The 22,047-nt window shown below is 46.1% G+C and overlaps 1 protein-coding gene across 3 annotated transcripts in view; it reads left to right on the top strand.

Annotated features, from left to right (window-relative positions):
- The window catches only part of DAPK1 (death associated protein kinase 1), a 209,378-nt gene that overhangs the window by 89,822 nt on the left and 97,509 nt on the right, over nucleotides 1-22,047 (top strand). For all 3 annotated transcript variants that reach the window (XM_012463619.2, XM_012463615.2, XM_012463628.3), the window contains one exon: nucleotides 15,039-15,260. In XM_012463619.2, the coding sequence (XP_012319042.1) occupies nucleotides 15,039-15,260 (222 nt within the window). The remainder of the gene's footprint in view (nucleotides 1-15,038; nucleotides 15,261-22,047) is intronic.

Below are 22,047 nucleotides of genomic sequence, written 5' to 3'. Positions count from 1 at the left end.
GGCTTCACTCATTAGTATTTGTCCATGATTGCCAGCAATGATATGAAATTGCTTCTCCCACACTGTGACTTACTGTTCTCAGACCTGGAGACCCAAATTTTTAAAAAAATACCTAACAGGCAATGTTTTATTGTCTCTTTTCTTACTTCAAGCTTTGGTTCCACCTTAACAATATTTTCCTGATGCTTTCCCAAGTGCAGATCATTGACCTCACAAAAAAAAAAAAAGAAAAAAAAGGAAGCTAAAAAGCGTTGCCTAGTTTTGTTTCCTATATGCCTATTCCACAATCGGCTGTAATCAGTCATTTTAACCCTTTTCTGTCTGTCTTCTTTCTCACAACTGAACTTAAGTTTTGGAGTTTTCTTCTTTTCCAATTCTGAGTTCCTTGAGGCTTCTTGAATAATTTGTGCTACTTGAAAAAAAATTTTCTTTTTTGAGTCAGGGTCTCGCTCTGTAACCCAGCCTGGAATACAGTGGCACAACTGGCCTCACTGTAGCCTCTAGCATGGAGGCTCAAGCTGTCCTCTCACCTCAGCCTTCCAAGTAGCTAGAAACACAGGTGTGTACCCCAGCCCATCAAATTTTTTTAAAAGTTTTGTAGAGATGGGGTCTCACTATGTTGCCAGAGCTGGTCTTGAACTCCCAGGCTCAAGGAATCCGCCCACTTCAGCCTCCCAAAGTGCTGGCATTGTAGGCGTGAGCCACTGCACCCTGCCTATTTGTGCAATTCTGTTGTGCTCATAAAAGATCATGATTCCTACTTTCTGATTTCCCATTTTTTAAAAATCTGACCTCACGGAGTTAACAGATTGCATTAACCTTTCAAGGGCAATTACAAATTGCTTAATGACTATGAATAATTTTTACTTACAAAATATTTAGGTTGTGCTCCAATTAGGGAATCTACCCAGTTACCTGAAGTCATGGCTGAAGGCAACTGCTTACACAAAGCAATTAGCCTGTAGGAAACCAGGAGAATTCCCGTGAAGTGTCAATGGCCCATATGAGGGCTGTCCTGTACTTCTGCTTTTCAGATGAATGTACAGGATCCAAATACACTGATTGTCCCTTAAGCTTCTAAAGCAAGTGGGCAGCTCCCACACAGCCAGCTATGGCTCAGTAAATAATCAGAGCCCAGTAAATGAGAAAGTAAATGCATGTGGACTGCCCTGAGCCAGGATGTTCTTAAAGCAAAGGGTGGACATCTTGCATGATGTTTTTCAATGCTGGAGCAATTAATTGTTTTTCCATGTCAGTTGTTTTTCCATGTCCAGAAAGTCAGTGGAAACAATTTAAACAGATGAGTAGTCAGCATATAAATTTAGGAACCCATAAAGTGATGGAGTCGATGTGTATTATGACTAAAATTTTCTCCAATGTACTATGTTAGGCTCTGGGGATTCGAAAGTGGTGTTAATTTTCAGAAAGAATCCTATATATAAGAGTGGTTAAACTTTTTTTAAAAGCTAATGCATTGGTGGGTCACTATGAGGGAAATTAAAATTTAAACTCAACAAACCAGTTCTTCTAGTATTCATGTTACTTGTTTATGGTTCTCATTGTAGTGACTAGCGATGTATCTCATGTCTAACGAATGATGAAGTAGCTGGAAAAATGGGTACTATGATTGTGTATTCACACTCCCACTAAGTGGAAAGTAAACTCCAGATTGTGATTTGTTAAGATTCTCCAGCTTCGTAGCCAGCCTCTTCTGCCCAGAGCTTACCTCCACCGTGAAGCCCCCTTACCACCCGGAAGCCCAGGTGCCTTCACTTCTGGAGTTGCTGTAGAAGTCAGCACCCTGGAGCAGAAAGTCTGAACAGGGTGGCTGTGGTGATACACATGTAACTAGAGGTGTGCCTGCTTCCTTCATAGACTGTTCTCCTCTCCAGGACCATTGCCAGCATTTCCTTTGGGCCTCATGATGCTGTGCATGGTGGATGGAATGGATTCTTTAAACAGGGCAGGCTGCCACCTCAGATTTCCATATCACTGCAGACAAGCACAGCCTCTTGATTCAAGTGACAGACGGTGTTGACCCTCAGCTCTGCAGGGACCCAAGGCCACCCATGCTGGGAGTGGTGTAGAGCTCCTCAGCCCCCCACTCACTGTAGATGAGGAGGAAAAAAATCCAGCAAGAGGAAGGGCTTCCCCCACCATTCCCAGCATGGGCTGTAGGAGAGGTCATTCCCCCTTCTCACCCACCAGTGGTCTTCCCATTTCACCCCCCTGCCTGCCAGGGGATTATGTTTCCATCCACAGAGCTTCTAAAGCCTCCCAGTGGTGATCACTTCATGTTCCACAGAAGTCAGATTCCACACTTTTGTGGAAGCAATGCTCCCTGGAAAGGTTGTCGAGTTTGCAATCCCTGCTTCAGGAGATTTCACCTCCAAACCTCTTTCACATGAAATGTATTTTACTTTGTTTAGTGTTTGACCTGAGACTTAATTAGTGACACATTCTCTTCAAAAGCGGCACTTCCTAGAGGTAACGCCATTGTATCTTTGCTCTCCTGGCCGTGGTGGATACAGTCTTGCCCTGGCTCTCACGATAAGCTGCATGCTTGCTCCGATCCAGTCGCGAGGGTGAGGTCAGCCTCGTGGCTGGCTTCCAAGGAGTTCTGCTTCCATTGAGAGAATACTCAGGCTTCCTGGGAGCTCCGGTTTCTCTGTGTAACTTATCATCTTTCCGTTTTATCTGAGTGGCTCTCACTTCAGGTAACTCCAGCACTGCCTTTCCCTGCCAGCCTCTTCTTGCCTGGCCTGAAGTGACCCCTATATTCCCCTTCCCATTTTCTCCTCCCCCTAGACTTCCTCCATGAGGTCTTCCTCCTCCCCACTTTGTTCAGAGCCAAAGTGACAGATCTGTAGACATCATGGGAAACTGCTTCGCCTAGAGCACTGTGGATTCTTCTTTGCTGGACTGACAGCCAGACACCCACTCACTTCCTCCTTGAGACCTGGGCCTGTGACTCTTGCAACCCCTGACTTGGAAGACCCTGAAGAAGCTGGGCTGCCCTCAGTCGTATTCAGTCTCCAGAGCAGGACAGACCTGTGAATGATGCCCCGCAAGCACGTCGGCCACCCAGCTGCACTAAATGCCACATAGCGCCAGGCATATTTGAATTTTCCCAAGATACTGAAGTGCAAACTCTTCATCAGTTCAGACCAGACTTCCCGGTGTAAGGTGGAGCTAATTCTTCCAATGACAAAGCATGACAGAGTCCCAAACCTACCCTTTAAAAACAGGCAGGTGAATAGTATCTCCACCTAAATCAAGAAGAGAAACCATGAAAATATTAGACATCTTTCTTTGTTCACTTCTTCTCATGCCCCAGAGCGGAGCAGGGTTAATATTGGAGGGGAGTATCTCACAATTCCTATTTTAATCTGGGCAGTTTAGTAGAGTATTTGCACAGTAATGACCGATGCCCTCAGACTACCAAGCTCTGTCCTTTCTCTTTCCCTTTAGCTGGTTCTTCCTCGTCTTGAATCTTAGTACCCTTGAACACATCTGACTTTCTTCCTCTTCTTTTGGCCGTGGAATAAGGAACTTCAGCTTAGCTTTTTGTTTGTCTTCTTCTTCCCCATGAAGTTATATGAACCTCCTGCCGTCTTTTTCAGCTTTTCCTTCCCCTGAGAGCAGTTTGCCAAGTTGAGAACAAATCGTTCCCTATGGCCCAGTTAACTTTGACTCACTGGCTGAAAGGGGATTACATGACAAAGTCAGGATGATCAAATGATGGGATTGGCTCAAGGCGATAGCATGGTGAAGTCAAAGTGATCAAACAAGGAGCTGACCCCTCTGAATCTCAGCCAGGACCACTCGAGAGCCAGGGGGCTCAGCTGGGGTCTTGGGGCAGGAAGGTCTAATCTCCAGCCATCCAATGTGGTCAGCATTCATTGAAATGGAACAGCCCCGATCCTGGTGTAACAGTAATCTGTAGATACTCTTTCTTTATAAGGGCATTTTAGTCTCCATAAAACTGGACTCAAAGTTCAGCTGTGATTCCCATGTAGGGTTTACTACATTTGGAGAAAATGTATGAAGTATTGTTGTTTATTTGTCTGATCCATCAGAGGCTCTGTTTTTATCAAATGGTGCTTTCCCAACACTTACTTTCTTCCTTCCTTTCCTTTTTAGCTTTACAGATAAAAACCAACAGCGAGCAGCAGGCAGGTGTTTTGTGTTAGGTCCCAGAAATGGTGCTGAGTAAAGTGGGTGTAGTTCACTTAGGCTTTAGCTGAAGCCAGGGCCCCCGCTCACTCTGCACATCCCCCACTGGGCACTTGCAAGTCTGTTCCACTGACATGTCTCATTAGTAAATTCCTGAAGTCATGGACCATATCTGAAGCAGGTAGGATTCTCTAGGGCAGCGAGTCATAGCAAGTGAAGGAACTGGGCCTAGAGGAAGGCAGTGGTGCATCTCTAGTCTTAGGACTCTGCTCCGAGGAGTCCTCCAGGCTCCGGCCTCCTTCCTGCCACCACCATGCTCTTCCTCGGGGTTAGCTGCCATGGCCAGTATTTACTGTGCTCTCTAAACCTAGTCCATCTGTTCTCAGTTGCCACCCAAAATACCCAGCCCCACCGACTGCCTGAAATTAAAGAAACACTCCGAATCCTTTGCCAGTCTCAGGTGGTGAAGAGGGCTGATTGCCTGTGGCCTCTAAGCAGCCCTTTCACCAGTAGCCAGAAGGAGGCAGAAGGAGCACCAGGCCTGAGGAAGTGAGTGGCCTCCTCTCCCAGGCCTGACTCAGTTGGTCCCCACCCTTCTAATGGGTCAGTCCCCGGAAGGTCTGGGGCACCTCCCACCTTCAACTCTGTGCTTGGCTCTTCCAGCCCACGAAGGAGCAAGCACTGTGATTGGCATCCTGCCCTAGGGATTAATCTGAGAGTGCTGAAAATACAAAGGAAACAGTGAATACAGAGTCCCCTTCCAGGAAGCTGCCCATTTAACTGGGAGAGAGGACCAAAGCACACCTTCCCAAGAAAATGGGACTTCAAAATGCTTATAACCAAAAATATATAAGGAAAGGAAAAGGTTTTGTGGTTAACAGCAACCCCAAACCATGAGAAATGCTGCATGCTATTTCCCCTCGTGGAAAGGGCCACGTCGACTGAGTCCTTCATAGAGTACCCAGTTATGACTCTGTTTACCTACTTTTGCTTAAACTTGCTTGGCCATGACTCCCATTCTCCAAGCAGCATCTCTTTATATGAGCTCCAAGACCTCCTTTGGGAAATATTCTTCTAGATGGATCTTGGACCTTCCTCCTGCAAAGAGATATCATGGGGACAAGGGGAGTGAACGAAGGCACCCACTGCTATCTTTCTAATCTCTCCTCAGTTTAGAGTCCTAACCTGCTCTGGTTTGCAATTTTCATGATAAAGAGGTGTCTTGAGCCACCTGACACCCTACATACTTGGTTTCTTTGACCCCACTTGCAATACCAAACAGTGCGTGGAGCCTGGCTCTTCCCCAAGCTGGCCTTGGGTCCTCAGTTGTGCCACCTTCTCCTCTGCAGTCTTCCATGGGTCCTTGTCCCTGGAAGGATGCTTTCCCCAGAGGACCCACCTCTCTTCTGCTCTCCTCAGCCCGTTGTGCTGTTCGCCCTTCTCTTTCTGCATCTCATTCCTACCTCTGTGAGTTGTTCTGGTTCCCAGGGTGACAGGCTGCTGTTTACCCCCTTGGTAAACTCTGCTTCTCCCTGTTGGTGCCGTGGCAACCTGAGCTGCTTGCTCTCCAAATCACAGCCCATTTAACCGAGCCCTTGTATCAGTTTAAATAGTTTTTGGAGGGTTGTACTTTTTTTATAACAATAATTTTTTTTTAATCACCTGCTTTGCTTTTTTTGGTAAAAAGTATTGCTTTCCTCCTCATAGCTTCTCAAAGGGCAGAAAGAGAACAATTACAAGTGTGGGCTACAATCCAAGGGAATTGTGTACCACTTGGTGCTGAAGTACTGAGTTCCCAAAGAGGGTTCACCTTCATCCTGTGCTGAAATCCGCGAAGCTGGTGGGGTTAGGATCAAAGAAGGGGTTCCCGCAGAAGGCGTGGAGGGAGTGTTTCCTCTTCACATGCATTCTGCTAAAGGTGAAGTCACTGTAGATACTCACTGGGCGTTCAGACCAGGCAGGAGGAAGATTAGGTAGCTGTATTTACTGGATCGTATGTAGCATTTGGGATTTGTGTGTTTTCCCAGGGTGGAGACCTGCTTCGCTGCAGAGACTGGGGAAGGGAAAGTTGGAGGCCAGCAGCAAGCCCCGCCCAGCCAGAACACTGAAGGCATCTCAGTCAGGGTCTTTGGGTTTTGTTGGTGGTGTTGAGGTCCCTCCTAAATGATGCAGCACTTTTCTCGAAAGGTGGGAAATTGTTGCCATGAAGAGAAGCAGAGAACTTCAAAAGTGGTCCATGTGTGCTGGTGTGTTGAGAGGACCCGTTTGTCTGAGCCTGGGACAGGGCCTGCATTCAGGGTGGCCTGGACACCCTCATTCCCTTCCTGGGCTCTCCTGTGAGGCTGCTTGTGATCTGGTCACCTTCTGTGCTGAGTCCTTCCTCTGCACAACTTCTGGGGCGTTCTGTTAAACCCACCATCCAAGAGTCTTCAGTGCTGTTCTGCTGATCCATTGCTGCGTACCAAACCACTCCAAAACTTGGTAGCTGAAAATAGCAGTTTATGATGATCTCTTAACTCTCATGCTTCTGTGGGCTGCCTGGGCCCAGCTTGGGGGGTTGTGCCTGGGTCTCTCAGGTGTTTGCATTGAGAGGTTGGCTGGACCTGTAGCTGTCTGAAGACTTGATGGCCCTGATGTCCATGACAGCTCACACACATGGCTGGCCTCTCAAAGCTGCTGTCAGCTCAGCTGGAGTTGTGGGCGGGAGCAACTGCGTGCGGCCTGTCCACACAGCCTTGGCTTCTCCCAGCATGCTTGTTGGCTTCCAAGAGAGAGCTCCTAAGAACTCAGGCGGAAGTCGCAGGATCACTTCTGCCCCTCACTGGTGCCTGCTCAGATTCAGGGGGTAGAGATTTGAGGGTCACACTCAGGAGAGCATGTGGGATAGAAAGGTGGCTGAGTCCATCTTTGGAAGATGCTGTCTGCTTCCCATCACCTACCTCCAGCTGAAAGCTTCAGCATCTAAGCAAGGCTGCAGGGGCCTTTGAGGACCAAAGTGGGCGAACCAAATACGTCTCCATCTGAAATGAAAATAGCTTTGTTGAGTTCAAATGGGGAAAAAAAAATGTAGAGACTTAACATTTAGATTTCAAATTTGTTGGATAGAAAAATGACAAGGAGAAGTTTGGTGATGCTTTTCAGCTCCTGAAATCCTATCTTCTTGGCTTCTCTGAGAAGTTCATGAAGCTTAGGCAGTTTGGTAATTTTCATCCTTTCCATGTGCTTGATGTGTTTAGAGAAAACAGTGTGCACTCACATGCATGGCCTCATTTCATGTTGTCATTGTACTTGCACAGATGGGGAAACTGAGGCTCAGAGAGGCCTCCTGCTTTCTCAAGTTATTGGCAGAGCTGAGGCTGACATTGCTCCATCTGCACAGGGCCCTGTTTGTGTGCCTCACCCAACGCCTCCCTGGCACTCCTCTCTTCCTCTAGAAATACGAAGTAGGCTCTTTCATGCCTCTCTGCCTCTGCTCACGCTGTTCCTCCTCTCAGAAACTCTGTCCCTACAAACACATCTTCTTCCCCTCCCGACTCACACTCAGTCTTCAGGGCACAGCCTCGGAAGCCAGCTTGGGCATGGGTCTCCTAACTGCACCCTCTCTGCAACAGCAACTGAGTCCCTTTTTTTCCCTCTTCCCACAGTAAAGTATTTCATGCTTGTCTCTCCCCTAGTCTATAAACCCTCAAGGTCTTATCTCCTGCTGTAAATGTGAATATTATCAGAGGTTAACTCATCCTTGAGAAACCGTTTCTGTTCCTCACCCCTTACCTACAACCTATAATTCTAATATTCTGGCAGAGTTCAAGCTGCCTGCTACTCTGGCAGAGAAGGTCTTCTACAAAAATAGATCACCCATAAACCACCACTAAAACTGAGCCAGGGATTTGATACGAGTTCCAAAGTAGAAATTATTTTGTGTTAATGAGAAACCATATTGCAAAGACTTGGGAGGAGCAGAAAGTTGGAACTTATCAGCTGTTAGATTTAAACCAGATCTGTTTCCAGCATTAATGTAAGGAATTCATCGTAATACTAGTTACCATAAATAATTCTTAACTGGCATGTGTGTTGAATAGATGCATATCTCAAGCAAAAACATGAAAAAGGAGATGCTGTTTTCGTCACTTTTTTGGGGGATCTGCACCCACCTGCTCCAGGTGGGACCTTGTTCTAATGTTGTGTCTGGATCAGGACCAGCAATGGAAAGGTTAGACCCTGGGCTTGCCACCAGCTCATGTGGCAGGCATTAACTGTCGTGTCCAGTCAGATTATGCTTTTTCCATTCTGAACGTTACATCTTCTCTGACATTGTATGTCCACACCTTCATTCTCCCACGTGAACAGAGCCTCCCACAAGTAAATAAAGTTGACAGTAAGACCTGACTGGATTTAACAAAAGTGAAACAGGTTTCTTTCTGAGGCACCAGGAGAAGACCTGCAGAAATAGGAACACTGCCATCCCTGTGGCTTGACCTTGAGAATCAACCTGGGTTTCTTTCCGATCGTTACTAGAATGTTTCCCGAACACACACACAGACGTGGTGTACTTTTATTGCACAACACCTCAGAGCATCTTAAAGCAAAGGTTTTAATTAATTAGGACACCTTGTGAGTCTTCATGACCCAAACATATTTAACCACAAACCCCTGCCCTTTGCTTTCCCCTCACAAAGCACTTTCCTAGAGTGATATTGGAGTCTGTCTGTAACTTCACAGTGAAATAACTTGTGTGACAAACATAATGTGTACAAGGTCCACACAGAAATGGGGCTCAGAGCCTGGAGCTTTGGAGGCAAATACACTTGAGTTGGAGTTCATTTCTCAGTTATGCAGCTTACTTGCTCAGTGATTTGGGACAGTCTTCACAGGGCAACAAGAGCAAAACTCCGTCCCCAAAAAAAATCTCTCTGAAACTTGATTTTCTCATTGGTCAGAAGAGATGACAATGATGTGTATCTCACAGAGTTGTGATTATTAACCAAGTAATATGTGTGAAGAGCCTTGCATATAATCCTGGTTCCAGTTTCTTCAGTGACTGCAGAGGTAGCAGTCAGATTAGATGTATTAGTGAGTCAGACAGAGAAATTAGATGTCAGCTTGTTCTTTATGAAGCTTACTCCTTTTAGCCATGTGTTTCCTCTTTTTAATAAAATTGGTGATTACATTTCAATCAACTTTTTAATATAAAACTCATTAAAGGAAGAATGTGTCTCATTATCTTTGTATGTATCTGACCATGAGTAGTTAAGAAATGTGTATTACATTTAGTGGAAAGTTTTTAATAGTAAAATTAATTTGGTGTCTGTATCTAATGCAACAGACTGCTCTGTCAGCTATTAAATGAGGGAGAATGTTAGTGCATTTTTGGGGAAAAAAAACTGGCGTATGGTCGACTTTCATTATGTGTGAGAGTTATGTTCTAGAAATTCACTGCACACACTAAATCATTGCTCCTAGGAGAAACCCAGGGTTAGGTTCTTGTGAGTCTCTGGTCAAATCATTTTTGTCATTTTTGCATAACCTTGTTTTATGTGTTTTTCTGTTTAAAGACCTCTTATTTAATACGTGTGTGTGTGTGACTCATTAACATTGAGCTCATGGCCAACAGCACATTACACATGGCTGAATGAAGCTTATCTAACACACATAGTCTCTCCCTGAGTCACATCACAGCTTTGTTGTGCTTAGAAACACTAGACAGCACCACAGTACTATACTTGAGGGTCATTGTATGCAGTGAAATTACCAATAAAAAATGTGACACTAAATGGGCTGCGGAAAGCGGACTTGTTTATGGTGTGAGAGCTGAAACAAGAAAGTAGCTGTTCGACTTCAGCTGTGAATGTGTGCAGCAGCCCCTCCAGTTTTCCACGATCCTCTCCAATTTTCCACGATCGGTGCGTGTCCACAAGTGACTGTGAAAGTGCCATAAGTGTTGACTTGGAGGTTACAGATAAATTTCAGGCCTGCTGCAGTGACTCATGCCGGTAATTCCAGCACTTTGGGTGTCTCAGGCGGGAGGATTGCTTGAGCCCAAGAGTTCGAGACCAGCCTAGGCAACAGAGCGAGACTCCATCTCTACAAAATATGTAGAAAATTAGCCGGATGTGGTGATGTACTCCTGTAGTTCCAGCTGCTCGGGAGGCAGAGATAGGAGGTTTGCTTGAGCTCAGGAGGTTGAGGCTGCAGTGAGCTGTGACTGTGCCACCACACTCTAGCCTTGGCGGCAGAGTGAGAACCTGTCTCAAGAAAAATAAATTAGTAATTAGGTGAATTCACAAATACAAAATCCATGAATAACAAGGATCACTTGTACTGCTTTATCAAAATTAAATGTCATAGCATACAAAGAATTTCTGTTTTCCAGTAAAGAGCTACCTTCCCCCATCCATTGAACAGCCCCAGCAGTATTAATGGTAATTAACTAATAATGCAGCCATCTGTATTGGTGTTAATTACTGACTGGCCTCAGTGCACTGGCGTAAGGAGGGGGCAGAAGGGACGAGAGCCCCCAGCGTGGCTGCAGCGGTGGTTTTGCTGCTTTGTGTGTGGTCGCTTTGCTCCCTGGTCTGTCTGAGCTCACCCTTGAAGCTGGATCACAGTATTCCTCTGGGGGCACACGATTTAGGAATCCTCACCAGAAAAGTAAGCACAGAAGCCATGTTTTCAAGTTGTTGTTGTCTTTGGGGAGGCGGAGGATGGGTGAGGAGGAACTGTCCCCTGAAGGAGTCCTGATCCAGGGTGGAAAGCAGGTCCAGGCCCCGCTGCCCAGGAAGGAAGGGATCGGAGCAGCAATTCACCAACAGTCCAACTCAAATTAAACCTCACAAAGCAAATTACTGTGATGAGGGGAGAGTTTCTCTGGAGTCTGCTGGCTGGAGTCACAGTTTGCTGGCCGCCAGAGAAGACTCTGCTGTGGAAATGCCCTACAGGCTTACCCAGTGCACACAAAAGCCCGACTTGCGACTCTGAGCTCCCAAGGCCAGGCCAGCCTGCCTGAGCAGTTGTAAGCAGCAGCACACCCTCTGGGTGGGGACAGGCAGCAAAAGGAGGAAGGGGTGAGGATTTAGCAATAGTTGTACCCATTGTTAACCCAATTCAGCCCTGTTGTGGGATTTTTTAAAAAGCCTTTTTGTCCTATGAGGGCTCTTTTGTCTCTGGCAGTCGTGAGAGGTAGGTATTTTGGGGGTAATACTGCACCACTGTGAGACTGAGGCAACACTGTGCTGATGAAAAGAACTCCAGTTGTCTCAGATTAATAATAGCCTGCAGTTATTGAAGACTTCCTGTGGTCTGGTGCTGTTCTAAACACTTTATGCATATTGGCTCATTTCATCCTTCTCCCTTCAAATTAGCCACTTGTTTATGCCCAGTCTACAGATAAGGAAACTGAGGCATAGTGTGGTTAAGTCGTAAATAAACCCCAGGTTACACAGCTGGCTCCTAGCCGCTACACAATTCTGTTGGACTATAATGCAGCACTCTTTGTCTAACTCCTTGGGTTCTCAGCGTTATAGATTCAGGCATCAGCTGCAGCACATGTGCGCTGCGCATGGACTACATGAAGCAGGCCTGCACCCCGGGCCTCCGGAGATGGGAACATGAACCTGGCAGCCCTTTGTCCTCCAGGCATCGGCAGTCTGGGAGGGTGGGAAAGGCAAGAAGGGGCAGAAAATGGCAGGTCCCCCTGATGGATATGGGGGGGCTCTGTGGACTCAGGGATATAAGAGATGGGAGGAAAGGGGATAGATGGTTAGGGGTGTCCGAGAAGAATAGGGAACAGTATCTTAAAAGAGGTGATATTGCAATAGGTCTACACCAAGTTTCTCAAGCTCATTCTAGACCCTCATTTTTCTCTCTGCAGTCAGGGCTAGCATGTACCCCAGCATTCACACGGAGCTGTTCCCACCCACCAGCCCTTATCCCCTCCTCACCAGCCAGCACTCCTGGTGTGGGGACCCTGCAGTGTGAGTGAGGGATCCATTGTCAGGTAAGAGAGTAAGTTCCCCAGGTTTTGCAGTGAACTAAGGCGCCACAGTTCACCCCGGCATGTGCACACGTGACACTCAGCACCTGCCTTCATCCTGCTGGCAGGGCTAACCTGCCTTTACTTATCATCTTCCCATTAAAATGGAGAAACTGCCAATATAGAACATTTGGAGGTGAAAACACACGTAGAAGAGTCATTGTATCCAGGTGTGCACTGAAATTCTTTGTAACTCTCCTGCCAGGAGGTTTTTCTTTTTTTTTTTTTTCAAGACAGAGTCTTGCTCTGTCACCCAGGCTGGAGTGCAGTGGCTTGATCTCGGCTCACTGCAACCTCCACCTCCCAGTTTCAAGCAATTCTCCTGCCGTAGCTTCCCGAGTAGCTGGGATTACAGGCACATGCTGCCACACCCGACTGATTTTTGTATTTTTAGTAAAGACGGGGTTTCACCATGTTGCGCAGTCTGATCTCAAACTCCTGACCTCATGATCTGCCCACCTCGGCCTCCCAAAGTGGTTTTTCTCTCTCTCCCTGTCTCTCTTTCTCTCTCTTTTGGCTTTTTAGTTTTGCATTTTAAAGCACCATGATTGAAACTACTGAGTCTGCCTTGAGTTGTAAGTCCCTGAGACAAGTTGCTATGGCCATGTGTGAGGTATGAACAGGCCCAGACTCTGGAACTATCAGCCGCTTGTTGGTTGGCTGGACTGGGCTGGGCTGGGCTTCCCTATCCTGGGTCCTTTTGAATCCGCTTGGTGGGGACACAATAACATCTTTGTAAGGAGAAGGCTGGAGTATAAAGGAAGCAGCTGACTGGGTTTTGAATTCAAGCTGTCTTCCCTGTCTCTCCGTGTGCCCCATCTCTGCCACCCTCCACCCCACAACAGAGGGAAGGTCTTTACTCCTCAGAGAAATTGGATTTTGGTTGTAATAAAGTCATTACATAGACCCCATAACTGCTTAAGGTACCAAGTTTACAGGCAGTCACGGCTGGCATTCCAGTGTAATTTATTCTTCAGCTCCTCAGCTATCTTGCTGCAGGGGAAATGTGGGTATTAACAACCTGTCATGCAAAAAATTCGACCGGACTATAAAGATAATTCTTCTTTCTGCGTTTCTTCTTCGCTGGTCTCCTACTGCTAAAGTAAATGACTAATGTTTTAAAGTATCCATTCTTTAACATCAAAATATTATCCTTAATTTTCTTTTCTCTCTCACTGTTGTCTTCATGTGAGGATAAAGCCAGCTAAAAATACCTGTGATAATTCTTTAGATAGCAGTTCTCCAGCAGGTGCCAAGAAACACACAGATTCTGCAATGGGTGGATCGACCCTTCCTTGGGCACTAGGGAAGAAAGAAGGGACCAGCATAGGTACAGGAGGATCTTTCCATTGTGTTCCACTGCCTGTCCGGGGACCTGTGCCCTCTCACCATCTCACCCACTGACTGCCTACTCCTTATTATTATTCTGAGTCAAATTCTGTTATTATAGTCTTTACTATATAGGAAAGGGGAACTGGTTATTGCTATGGCATTTAGAAAGAAGTAGAAAACACATTAAACTGACTTGAGCCATAAAAGGAATTTATTGGCTTATGTCACTGAAACATCACAGGCAGATGGTTTCAGGCCAGAGCTGATCCAGCGACTCAGTGGTGTCACTGCAACCTGATTTCTTTTCTTTTACTGGCTCTACCTTTGCAGTGGTTGTCTTCAAACCAAGAGTGGCTCTTCTCATGGTCCCAAAATAGTTGGCAGTGGCTTTGGGGGATCTATCACACTCAAAAGAGAAGAGTCTCAGAAAGCCTTTGTCTCTGCATCCTCTGAAAGGTCTTACTTAGGTCATGTGCCTATCATTGTGTCCAGGAGAATGGAGTGGATTGATTGGCTCAGCCTAGGTCACATGATCCATATTTACCCTTGGGGGTGGAATCAGCTTTTTCAGAACCATAAAGATCCCTGGGTAGGGATACCTTGAGAAGGGAGGAGAGGGGAGATAATGCTGGATAAATGACCAACAAATATTTAGTACATATGACTTACTAGTTGCTTAATTGTGAATAAAATAATAGACCTTTTTCTGTTTTGTGTATTTCAGTTGGTTAATCTTGGTGCTAGAAATATGTTGTTGAAGGTAGGGCTTCATATATATATTTTTTTACCAATTCCCTGGTCTCAATCCCTTGTTTCCCGGGGCCAGAGACCAGACGTGCAGGAAAAGAGCATGCTGGAAGTGAGGTTAGATCACAGAGTTCCTAGATGCTGTCCCAGGACCTGAAGTGGAAGGGAAGGAGGAGTGGACAGAAATGGAGACATTTTCACCCTTTCAATAAAATGTACTTTAAGAGTTTGTATTCTGACCAGGCGTGGTGGCTCATGCCTGTAATCCCAGCACTTTGGGAGGCTGAGGCAGGTGGATCACTTCGGGTCGGGAGTTCGAGACCAGCCTGACCAACATAGAGAAACCCGTCTCTACTAAAAATACAAAAATTATCTGGGCTTGGTGGTGTGTACCTGTAATCCTAGCTACTTCGGAGGCTGAGGCAGGAGAATCTCTTGAGCCTGGGAGGCGGAGTTTGCGGTGAACTGAGATCGTGCCACTGTACTCCAGTCTGGGTGAGAAAGTGAGACACTCTCTCAAAAAAAAAAGTTTGTATTCCTTGCAGCATCGTTTTTAAAGACACAGGCTTAGTGAAACTGAATGATGATATGGAACATCCCTACCTAATTTGTTACTTTTCCACAATTTTAACTTTCCTATTCACAGTTCCCTTGTCCCCCTCTGCGCCATGCCACGTCCTCACTCAGATCCTGGTTTTTTTTGTTTGTTTGTTTTTTTGTGAACGGTAAAGAATCCCCCATCTTCTCTTTTCAGCGGACAGTTTGCGGTTGTGAAGAAATGCCGTGAGAAAAGCACCGGCCTCCAGTATGCCGCCAAATTCATCAAGAAAAGGAGGACCAAGTCCAGCCGGCGGGGCGTGAGCCGCGAGGACATCGAGCGGGAGGTCAGCATCCTGAAGGAGATCCAGCACCCCAATGTCATCACCCTGCACGAAGTCTATGAGAACAAGACGGACGTCATTCTGATCCTGGAACTGTGAGTTCCGCCTGGGCCGGGCTGGGGAGAGGGTGTGGCGGGCATCAGCTGCAGCTTCCTTCCAGCTGGACCACGCCACGGAGCACCCAAGAGAGGCATCAGGCATTGGTTCTGCTGTACGGGGTGTGTGAGAACAGCGGTGCTGCCTGACCTGAGACCCAGCTGCAGAGGTCCAGAACAAACTCTAAAGAGCCGCTTCCATCACTGTGATTTCACCCAGTTTGCAAAAGGCTCTCCCTGTCTTGGCATTCACCACTTTCTGGGGTTTTCCTGTTAAGCTTCAAACCGATGTCCTTCTCACCTCTCACTCTATTCCTGTCCTCTCTCCGTTTTTCTGCTTTTCTTCCTCTGTTCTCTTCGTCTCTTCCTCCATCTCTTCCTCTTCCCTCTATCTTAAACGCACGAACCCCATTTTTAACTGTTGAATCCATCATCACTAATTATATGAATGGTTAGAATTGAGCCAGAATCACTAAAATAGGACTTGTTTTTAAAGCAAGTTGCTGATTTTCTCAGGCAAGCTGTGCCCATCGGATGTTGTTATGGGAAACTGATTGCGGCGTGTTATTCTGTGGTGTTTCTGGTCTCCCTCTCCCACCCCTCCGGTCCCCAGCTTCCTGCCTGCTGTGCTGAGTGGGCCCCACTCCCTGTGACTTAGTCCAGCAGCAGATGCTGGCAGGAGAGGAGAGGAAGCCATCCCAGGGCACACATCTGCTCTGTCTCTGGGCTTTGGGGATGGAGGCGAGATGTGAGTGCCTGGAGGAGGGACAGAAGGAACAAAAGATTTGAGGATAAACCAGTCCTTGGTGGCTCTTAGTGATGACAGGCTCCATCCATTTCCTGGAAGCCTCTTGAATTCAGATTTGCCCTTTTGCCCATCTAACAGTTTCCTTCTTTGCCATCCAACTGCCCCTTCTTTACAGATATCTCAGGGGTAAGAAATGAGGAGAAGGAAATGAAGGAGGAGGAGGTTAGCAGAACTGCCAAGCTGGCTCCCAGGTGCCACCCTGCAGGTACCTTGGCTTTGCAGTCCCAGGTGCCTGCAGTCCCCACAGCATCTTGTCTCACCACTGGGATTTGGACACATTTATTTGTGGGTCTCAGCCACAAATTTCTTAACTATAAATTGGGGTTAATAATACCTCAGAAGGTTATTGTGGAGATAAATGAGATAAGAATTTGTAAATACCTAGCACTGTGCAGGTTTGTAGATGAGAGTAATACGTTCCCTCCCTCCCTCCCTCTCTCTTTTCTTCCTTCCTTCCTCTTTTCCTTCCTCCCTTCCTCCCTTCCCCTTCCTCTCTACCCCTTCCTTCCTTCCCTCCCTTCTTCCTTCTTCTTTCTGTCCCTCCATCCTTCCCTCCTTCCCTCCTTCCTTCCTTCTTCCCTTCCTCCCTTTTTCCTTTCCTCCCTTCTCCTTTCTTCTTCTCCTCCTTCCTTCCTCCCCTCCCTTCTTCCTTCCTTCCTCCCTTCCTTTTTCCTTCCTCCCTTCCCCTCCCTTCCTTCCTTCTTCCCTCCCTCCCTCCAAATCAGCAGTTCTCAGTCTTGGCACCAGAAACATTTGGGGCTGAATCATTCATCCTTCAGGCTGACCTATGCATTGTAGAATGCGTAGCAGCATCTCTGGCTTCTACCTACTGGATGCCAGTGCACTCTTTCCCCATGTTGTAACAACTAAAAATATCCCCAGACATTGCCACATGTACCCTGGGGGCAAAACCTCCTGCTTCCCCCCATACTTCCCCACCCTCACAACTGAGAACTGTGGCTTTAAAGGAAGAGCAGAGCTTTAAGGAGCCAGGAGATTAAGGATCTGCTTAGGGTACACAGAGGAAAAAATCATGGTGTAATCTTCCCTGAGGCTTTATGTGGCTTCTGGGAGGCAGCAGCCTTGAGTGAAGATGGGGACTGTGGAACCAGACAGAACTGGGATCAAAACCCAGGGCAAATCCTTTCTTGTTTTTAAGCCTACATTTCCTTCCTTAAGACAGTGAATGCAAAGTGTCTGCAAAAAGAAACATAACAAATCACAACTATTTCGCCTTTTCAAATAATTCCCAGGTTGTGTTCAGTGACTCAAGAATGCCACTTATCCTCATTTCATACTAAAATATTTGAGCAATGCCTACGAGTCACTGCCCCCCTGTGCCTGTCTGCATGTGTATACTGTGCATTCAACTTCTGTTGCCTGACTCAGTTCACAGATAGTTCTCATTAGGTGCATGTACCCTGTGCATAAATTGGGCGGCATACAATTCTTTTTTTACTATTTGATTATTTAAAAATTTTGTTTCTCATACAGCACATAGGGCATTGGAGGAGGATAGTATCATTCTATGAAAGTTAACACAGATAAATCGTGTAACCAGCCCTCTAACCAGGACTCAGAACAGTTCCCATATCCCTAAATACTCCAGTACCCCTTGTATTAATACTGCCCCTTCATGCCTGTCCTCTACTGCCTGACTCCTGGCAAGCCCTGTGCTGACCTTCATCACTGTTTGTTATAAAGGCAGACCTGAGACTGGGTAATTTGTGAAGAAGAGAGTTTTGACTCATGGTTCTGCAGGCTGTACAGGAAGCATGTCTGGGGAGGCCTTAGGAAACTTACAATGATGGCGGAAGGTAAAGGGGAAGCAGGCACCATCCTCACATGGCCGGCAGGAGGAAGAGAGAGAGAAGGGGGAGGTGCTACACACTTTCAGACAATCAGATCTCCTGAGAACTCTAGCAGGAGATCAGCAAGGGGGAAGTCCACCTCCATGATTCGTTCACCTCCCACCAGGCCCCTCTTCCAACGTCGGAGATTTGGGTGAGGACACAGAGCCAAACCATATCACTATTGTTTTGTCGTTTGGAAATGTCCAGTGAATCGAATCATATAGTACACAACTGTTTGAAACTAGCTTCTTTCACTCAGCAGAATGCATTGGAGACTTGTGCATGAAGAGAGAGTCCATTTTTATTACTGAGCAGTATTTCATTGTAAGAATTTTTTATAATCCATTCACCCATTTGGCTTGTTTCTAGTATTTTGGTAATTATGAGTAAAACCTTCACATACAGACTTGTATGTGAGCATAGGTTTGCATTTCTTTTGAGGAAATACCTAGAGATCTTGGGATTGCTGGATTGTGTAGTAAATGTGTGTCCAACTTTATGAGAAACTGCCAAACTGTCTTCTAAAGTGAGCATGCCGTTATACTGTCCCTGCAGCAATGGATGAGAATTCCAGTTGCTCCACCAGCACCAGACCCTGTACTGTTTTTTAACTGTAGGCTTTCTGATAGGTGGATCTTGGCATACAGCTTTACACTGTTAAGTCTGTGATGACCCTGAATGAAAGCTGAGTGAGCTCACCAGGAACAGCTGTTAGATGGAGTGAGCTGGAGGGCTCCTAGGAGCTGGCCACTTCTTCACAGGGCTAGACAGGTCCCTGGTTATTTGTTCTTCACAAATTCTAGCATCCCCTGGGAGCTGACTGTTTTTGCCTCTTCACCACTCAGGAATCTGACGGGTTGTGATGGTTACTTTGATGTGTTCACTTGACTGGACCATGTGGAACCCAGATATTTGGTCAGACATTAATCTGGGCATGTCTGTGAGGATGTTAATTGGGCATGTCTGTGAGGATGTTTTTGGGTGAGATTAGCATTTGAATCTGTAGACGGAATGAAGCAGAACACCCTCCTCAATGGGGGTGGCTCCATCCAATCAGTGGGAGGCCCAAATAGAACAAAAAGACTGACCCTGAGTATGAGACCGTTTTTCCTGCCTAACATGACTTTGAACTGGGACACTGGCTTTTCCTTGCCTTTGGACTTAACTGAAGCATCAGCTTTTCCTGGGTCTTGAGCCTGCTGGCTTGGGCTGGAACCATACCATCAGCTCTACTGCATCACCAGCTTGCCGACTCACCGTGCGGATTTGGGGACCTGCCAGCTTCCATAATAATGTGAGCAAATTCCTATATATTCACATGATGTGCAGGATGCATATGCACGCTAGGATGCATGTTTCTCTGGAGAACCCTGAAAATATAGCGGTACTAAGTACCAAGAACAGAAAGTGTACCCTTACTATTATCTTGGAAGCCTGTCCCATTTTTTATATATTTACATTGCCTTGAACAGGTGTGCTGTAATTTTTTTTCTTTTTGCTATCCTTGTTTTGGAGGTTATGTCTTGTAATTTTTAATAGACTATTGAAAAGACTAAATCTGTCCAGGAGAAACAGTCATCTTTGCCTTTGAGAAAATTATCATCCTAAATTCTAGTATCTTTAATGGTAGCTTTAGTCATCAGTGACAGATTCCATCTCTACTTTTCTTTCTTAAGAATGCTGAAGTACAGTGGTGGTTAAGGAGAGAAGAAAAGTGAACAACTTGTCAGAATTATTTTTTTACCATTGGATTGTTTAAAAACTTTATTTCTCATACAGCACATAGGGCATTGGAGGAGGATGGTGTCATTCTATGGAAGTTAACACAGGTAAATCATGTAACCAGCACTCTAACCAGGACTCAGAACAGTTCCCATACCCCTAAATACTCCAGTACCCCTTGTATTAATACTGCCCCTTCATGCCTGCCCTCTACTGCCTGACTCCTGGCAAGCCCTGAGCTGACCTTCATCACTGTTTGTTATAAAGGCAGACCTGAGACTGGGTAATAACCCCATGAGGCAACAGTGGCTGTTTGTCTGAATCCTCTGGCTCAGTAATTTTTGAGTGGATGTAGTTTTTGGATTTACTGCTTTGAGATCAAGCTCACAGCAAGTTGAACTTCCCCTGAGGCTTGCTGATGAACCGGGTCCCCTTGTTGAAGCCTGTGCCTCTCTACCTTTATATATGTGAGCTCTCTCCTCCAGACTTCAGGCCCATCCTTCCCACTGAAATAAACATCCCAAACTACCCCTCCACTTGGTATTTTACAAACCACTGCCACTGACCCAAAAACGTATCTTTTCTGTCCTTTGTACTGAAACTATTGGGATCTGTGTTAAAGGTGCAGTTGTCAAATCCCAGTCCAGGACCTGCCCTTTAACATTTTCGCAAGCCTGAAAGTAGCTTTAAAGTCATGAGTTTTTCCCCCACCTTGCTCCACTGGAGAATCATTTCTCAGAGGATCTATCATTGCAGCTCAGCATAGCATACGCCTGAAGGAGGCAAATGTGATGATTTAAAATCACAATTTCAGATTTCATGTCCTCCACATCCCATTGTTCTCTAATGAGGTCGTGCCAGTACCAAAATTTCTTCTTACTGTGTTACAGCTCACCCACACGTCGTCACACAGGCAAGCCACTACAAAACTTCTATCTTCAGGGCTTGAATTGTTTCATAACTTGCCTTGTTATCTGGTGAAAAGTGAAGCCAAACTCACAGAACTTAAAGTCGATGCTATTTCTAAAGTGTGTGGCCTTGTTCATCAGCAGCCCTGCCTTCTAGCTTTCCCTTCCTAAACTTGCTGCTCAGAAACAGTGAAGTATTTTGGTCTGTGGATAGTTATGCATTTTTCTGCTTGGCTCTTGTCTACCCAGCCATTGTTCAAAGCCAAGTGCCCTTAGGGGCTAGGCATACGGTATAAATAAGCATGGTTGGCCTCCATGAAGCCTCAGTGTCAGGGATGCAGCCAGGGATGGTGGAGACTGACTGTGGCTAACTGGAGCCCTGAGGCCCCACCCCAAAGGGACAGCCACCAGTCAGTTGATTGTTGCTGTGTGTAATTTTGGATTCAGTGTTGTCAGCTCTTCCAGTTTTTTCAGGAAGTCTATAATCTAGATTTTTAATCTTGGCAGTCAGTTCATCATATTCATGAACGGACAAAATAAAACATCTGAAGATTGCGTGTCCTGCACAGACTTCCATATTCTAGCCTGTTTTATGTAAGCAGTAAGTTGATTGCTACTCTAGGAGAAGTAACATGAGAAAGACTGCCTCAAAGGGTTTGTGATTCTTAGGGAAGGGCAAGATGCACACTTAGCGTTATGAAGTGATTTTTTAAAAATGTACAGTTTAACTGAAAACAGGGCTCTTAAACTTTAGCATGCATCAGAATTACCTGAAGGGCTTGTCTGACTATTCGGCAAGCTTCCAGAGTTTTGTGTTCAGGGGGTTTGGGGTGGGACCTAGGTGTTTAGATTTTTATTTAATTTTATTTTTTATAGAGACAGGGTGTCCCTATGTTACCCAGGCTGGCCTCAAGCTCCTGTATTCAAGCGATTCTCCTGCCTTAGCCTCCTGAGTAGCTGAGACTGGGGCGTGAGCCACTGGGCCCAGCTCAGAATTGACTTTTCATTTTTTTCTTGAGACAGGGTCTCATTCTGTCACCCAGGCTGGAATGCAGTGGCGCAGTCATAGCTCACTGCAGCCTTGAATTCCTAGGCTTGAGTGATTCTCCCACCTCTGCCTCCTGAGTAGCTGGGAATTGCAGGTGTGTGCCACCACATTCAGCTGTTTTTTATTTTTTGAACGTCAGAATGTCTCTTTGTTGCCCAAGCTGGTCTTGAACTCCTGGGCTTATGCAATCCTCTCACCTTGTCCTCCCAAATTGCTAGGATTACAGGTGTGAGCCACAGCGACCAGCCAGAATTTCCATTTTTTTTCCTAACCTTGAAAGCCAGAATTTCCATTTTTAACAGATTCCCAGGTGATGCTGATGCTGATGCTGCTGGCCTGGGGTTCATCTTTTGAGAGGCTGCACTTCCAAAAAAGGATATGTTGAAGTGCCATGTCCCTGTCTTAGTTCATTTTGGGTTGCAATAACAGAAGACCACAGACTGGGTAA

The sequence above is a fragment of the Aotus nancymaae genome, unplaced genomic scaffold, assembly GCF_030222135.1.
Source record: "Aotus nancymaae isolate 86718 unplaced genomic scaffold, 86718_ANA_hifiasm-v0.15.2.pri h1tg000041l, whole genome shotgun sequence".
Taxonomy (NCBI): domain Eukaryota; kingdom Metazoa; phylum Chordata; class Mammalia; order Primates; family Aotidae; genus Aotus; species Aotus nancymaae.
This window is presented reverse-complemented; position numbering and strand designations above follow the sequence as displayed.